The sequence below is a fragment of the Piliocolobus tephrosceles genome, chromosome 14 (genome assembly GCF_002776525.5).
Source record: "Piliocolobus tephrosceles isolate RC106 chromosome 14, ASM277652v3, whole genome shotgun sequence".
NCBI classification, from domain to species: Eukaryota; Metazoa; Chordata; class Mammalia; order Primates; family Cercopithecidae; genus Piliocolobus; species Piliocolobus tephrosceles.
In genome coordinates, this window is record NC_045447.1 from 24412140 (window position 1) to 24417567 (window position 5428).

The 5428-nt window shown below is 47.2% G+C and overlaps 1 protein-coding gene across 1 annotated transcript; it reads left to right on the top strand.

The window, feature by feature from the left end:
• The first annotated feature begins 398 nt into the window (after positions 1–398).
• On the top strand, positions 399–1580 carry TEX53 (testis expressed 53). Its single transcript, XM_026457105.2, has 2 exons — positions 399–532; positions 1253–1580. Exons 1-2 carry the CDS (start codon positions 424–426, stop codon positions 1354–1356), a joined length of 213 nt encoding a protein of 70 aa, XP_026312890.1. The 5' UTR covers positions 399–423; the 3' UTR covers positions 1357–1580.
• Positions 1581–5428: the final 3848 nt, after the last annotated feature.

The window sequence follows — 5428 nt, forward strand, 5'->3', positions numbered from 1 at the left end:
TTGTCTGTGTGGGCTGCCGCATCTCCTGGGGTTCTGCTGCTATAGGACCTGGCAAAGAAGAGATTCACGTTTTTCAGCTACGGTCTTAAGTTCATCTAGAAAATGACGCTGCCCAGAGAACTGTGCCGGACCTCCAACATCTGCGGTTCAAGAAGGCGATGCTACAGGTAAAGACTGGCAGAGTGGAGGCTCCAAGTCCTTTCCACAGGTGGAGAAATGTGCACACCTGAGGAAAGACTGGTCCTCAGAGTGGTGGGCCCAGGCAGGTGGGCCTGGAACTGCTGGCCACAGGGAGCTACAGCAGGTCAGAGAGAGGGGAGGGCCCACTATGACCCAGTGCTTAAATAACAATGGGTTTCTGGGATTGGAGCTGCAGAGTCAGGAGCCACAGTGCCCTTTCCTCCTCCCACCACCCACCAAAACATGGGGTCCAAGATCTTCTGTTGTTGCCACAAGGCCAGCGAGGGGTCTTCTACCACTGCTGGCTTCCACAATCCAAGAATGTTCCAACAGCATCATCCACGGTCCTTTAGTAGGTTCCAGGCGTGGGTGTGTGATAGTGTCGGGAACATCTGATGATTCTCTGTGCCTCGGCCTCCCCAGCCACCTCCTGCTGGGACATGCTCAGGTTTCTTTCAGCCTTCTGGGAGTGTGGAAAGGGCGTACTCAAACCTGTAACAACACAACCTAAAGACTATCAGTTATTAGAGATTAGTTATTACGTAGTAGATTAGATTCGTTGAAATCACTGGCTTTAGTCCTCCATAGTAGTTTATTGATTTATTTAATTTCTCACTGAGTTTGTGGTATTTTATTAGATGGTAGTTTAAACTCTGCCTCGGCTGCTTACTGAGTTTGGGCATGTCGCCGACCCTCCCTCTCTAAGCACAGCATCCTTCTCTCCAAAATGAGGATAATGATAATATATCACCCACTGTGCAGGCTGTTAGAGGATGAAGGGAGACACTGTGTGTAAGTGAATGCATATGGCCACACACAAAGAAGACATTCAGCAAATGATATCTGTGGATGTGTATTAGGATTGGCTGGGCCATGCTGAGGTAATGAGTAAACTCTAAAATCTCCATTGCTTTACCCAGCTTGAGATCATTCTTAGCTCATACAAGCAAACTTTTATTTTTAAAGCCATGAATGATCTGAGGAGTCTCTGAGTGGAGTATGGCCAAGACAGGTTATTCACGTATCATTCAAAGCCTTTACCCAGGATAAGTTTATTCCTCTATTCTTTCAGATCTGAACACAAACTCTCTCCACAGTGCTGCACCAAACAGACATCCACGCCTCCCCCATGACAAACGCATGATGCTCAAGGCGTGCACCCTTAGGAGGCCATGAGCATTCTAGTCGGCGGCACCCAAGTGGTCCCTGAGGCTGCACGGCTGCTGCGCTTCCATGAGGAAGAGGGTGGTGGACAGGAGTCATGAAGACTGATTCAGAAACTCCCCTGCAGGAGGAGAAGACGCCTGAGCCATCCCTGTGCCACCACCAAGAGTCACTCCAGCTTCTGAAAAAGCCACCATTGGGGAAGCTGCCTCCAGTTAAAGTCCTTGGTCACATCAGAGGAATTGTCTCTCCTCCTTCCCCCTTTGCCAGCCCTACCTCTGAGATTCCCAAGAATGTGGAGCAATTAGACCCTGGCACCTCTTCGAAAGAAATGTGGTTTTATCATTTTAACACATTAACACATTTTTTTTTCAGTCACTCCTAACCAGCCTAACAAGGAAGTGCTCTATTAGGAGAGGCCAGTTTGCATAACAGGCCGCTGTCATAAACGTCCAGAGCTTGAGGGCACAATTCTGCTCACCTACTGTGCGACTCCATTTGACGCTCAGGGCCACAGGGAACAGCAGGGCAGGTTGTGAAAAACTCTGCAAACAGCAGCCCTAGAGTTATGCAACAGGTAGCCAGTGCAGGTACGCAGCACTGCTCGTGCTGAAACAGGGAGCATGCAACTGTGAGTAATATGCAGAAGACCCCACATGGTTTCCACGTTAGCCAGGGAGCCAGGCACAGAAGTGTATCACTCTGCCATAACAGGGCAAACACTTGGAGAGCAAAATGACAAAGAAGCATTTTGCCACTGACTCGGGGATTCATGGAAGGCTTCCTGGAGGAGATGGTGCTTCAGTTTTCTGAAGGTTGAAAGGGAGTTAGCCAAAAGGAGAGGGGATGATATTCCAGAAGGAGGGAAAATAGGGACACGACCTGGGAAGGCATGAGGGTAGCAAAGTACCAAGTCTGGAGTAACTCAAGTGAAAACCTGAGCCAGGGTTTGGTGGGAGGTGAACAGAGCATCAAGAGCTTTGTATCCAGGGAAAGGGAGCTGGACTCTATCTTGAAAACAATGGGAAGCCACAGGTGAGTTTTAAGCAACAAAGTGACACAGCCTGATTTCCGACTTTTGTACTATGAACAGTGCCATAGTCTGTTCAGGCTACTAAAATAAAATACCATAACTGGGTGACTTACAAACAACAGAATTTTATTTCTCACAGTTTTGGAGGCTGGGAAATCCAAGATCAAGGCTCCAGCAGAATCAGTGTCTGGTGAGGGCCCGTTCCTCATAGAGGGCCCTTCTCGCTGTGTTCTCACATAGCAGAAGGGGTGAGGGGTCTCTCTCAGGCTTTCATAAGGGCACTAATCTCAGTCATGAGGGCTCTGCTCTCACGACCTAATCCTCCTAAACCTCCCAAAGTCTGCAATTCTGAAACCATCACCTTGGGAGTTAAGATTTCAACATATGAATTTGGGGGGACATTAGCATTCAGACCATAACAAACAAGGTGAGTTGGAAGACAACGCCTTTCTGTTTGTTTGTTTATTTGAGATGGAGTCTTGCTCTGTCACCCAACCTGGAGGGCAGCGGCATGATCTCCACTCGCTGAAACCTCCACCTCCCAGGTGCAAGGATTCTCCTGCCCCAGCCTCCCAAGTAGCTACAGGAATGTGCCACTACACCCAGCTAATTTTTGTATTTTTAGTAGAAACAGGGTTTTGCCATTTTGGCCAGGCTGGTCTTAAACTCCTGACCTCAGGTGATCCGCCCACCTCGACCTCCCAAAGTGCTGGGATTACAGGCGTGACCCACCGCGCCCGGCCAGAAGACAATTTATTAATTAGCACTCCTTGTGCCTGCCCTGCCTCAGAAAAGTGAAGAATAAAGGAATATGGCCATGGAATTGTGGAGTAAAAGTCATACCTTCAATGAAAAGCCAATCCTGGCTACAATTTGAAGGACGGATTTTTTTTTTTTTTTTTTTTTTTGAGACAGAGTCTCGCTCTGTCATCCAGGCTGAAGTGCAGTGGCGTGATCTCAGCTCACTGCAACCTCCATCTCTTGGGTTCAAGAGATTCTCCTGCCTTAGCCTCCCAAGTAGTTGGGATCACAGGCACGTGTCATCACGATTTGAGTATAATAATAATCGCAATAGACAGTCCGGTACATTGCTTACTCTGTGCCAGGTCCTCTTCTAAGTGCTTCATAAATATCAACCCAATCAGCAAAATAACCCAAAAAGGTTAGAACTATTACTACCTGATTTTACAGATTAGGGAACTGAGACACAGGTTAAATAAATCTTTTAAGATTTACACTAATTCACATTAAGTGCCAGAGCTAAGACTTGAACTCAAAAACGCAACTGCAGAGTCCACACTCTTAACCACTTGGTTATGCAGCCCCTCGATAATGGTAGAATGACATTCAGTTATTGCTCTGGACCCCAAATTGACTGTTCATTGCCTGCTCTTCAAAAATGGAACTGGCCCTTTAAATATTTTTATGTTGGTAGTTGGTGCAATGTTAGGCTCTGTCAGGAGGGGGTGCTAGAGACATTGGAGGAGGAAGGGGCCTTCCTTCCTGGTTGTACGGGGCCCATCTTAACAGCACACAACTCACAGCTTCTCCAACATCACCCTCCTGCAGTGCAGGCAACTTTTCCAGAACAGGAATCCTGCAGAGGATGGTGGTCAGTAGCACTTTGCAACTAACAGCTTCTCCTAGTGTCCCCCACAAATAGGAGGTGTGCCTCTAATCAGACACCGTTCCATGACAGATTTCCCTGGCACCCAAGGGCAGACTCTAGAACATTCTCCCAGACTTCTCTGCCATTGTAAGCCACAGCCACCCCCTTCCCAGCAAGATCTGGATCTTAGCTGGGGATAGAGCCTGGGGGTGTTCTTTCTTAGTTCTAGGGGTGCTGGCTGCTCCTTATGTCCATTATTCCTATATTCTTTAAAACTCTCCTGACTTCTTACCACTCCTTCATTACTCCAATCCCCTGTTCTAGTTAGTACTTATATTAAACTTCCCATATTCAAATTGTTACGTGGTTTCTGTCTCCCAATTGGATCATGACTAATGCAGAAATCATATTAAGAGGCTGGGTTTATGTCTGTGGCCCCAGAACTACAGGAGGCAGAGACAGGAGGATCACTTGAGGCCAGGAGTTTGAGATCAGCCTGAGCAACACAGCAAGACCCCATCTCTACCAAAACAAAACAAAACAAAACAAATTAAGCGACTGCCTAGGCAATCAGGACAGACAGCGATACAGGCCTACAGTAGGGCAGCAGCAGTAAGGATGAAGAGGACCTTGAGTCGTATTTCTCAAGCAAGGCTGGCCAATTCTAACTCAGAACCGTACAGGAAAGAAGATTCTAGGGAATAGGGTCCTTGTGGTATTGAGGCCAAGTGGACAACACACAGCAGATCACTTAATTTTGGGCTATTCCAAGCTGGAGGGGCCTGTGGGACATCTGGATGGCCATTATTAAGAAGGTTGGTAATATTTAGCAGGAAAAGGTAAAAGAACTATAGCTGGAAGGAAGCAGAGGGGTTTACCACATGTGTGCGGAGTTGTCAGCTCACTGCATTGTGGTACCTCTTCCCCATGGGATGAGACCCCACTGGCATCCATTGGGTGAACATACAGTTCACTTTCCCAGACCTCATGTCCAGAGTCCTCTTCCACTGCCCATTCTCATACTGTATCCACTGGACCCTCTTACCCAGATTCCCCTTGTCCTATGCATTCCTCACCTCCTCCCATGCCAAGGTCCCACTTTCCTTCCCCAGCAAACCCCATGTTCCTTATTTCTTGGCGCTGCTTCCTGCAACAACTATAGCAGGTGCTTTACACACAAAAAAGATGCTCCTTAAATGTCACTTCCTGTTTTGATAATTTAGAAACTCCTTCACAGAAGGGATGCAAAGAAGCCTCCATCCTGTGACTTTTTTAAAGGGCTCTCAGACACAGGGTGACATCTTTCTTTGAAGGATTCTCAAATAATAACAATAAAAATAATCATGGAGGCCACAGCTGGATTTACTTCTGATCATGGCAAACTAGTTTATATCAGACCAACCCTCCTGCTGACAGCAGTTTAAAAGCAATTTTTTTTTTTC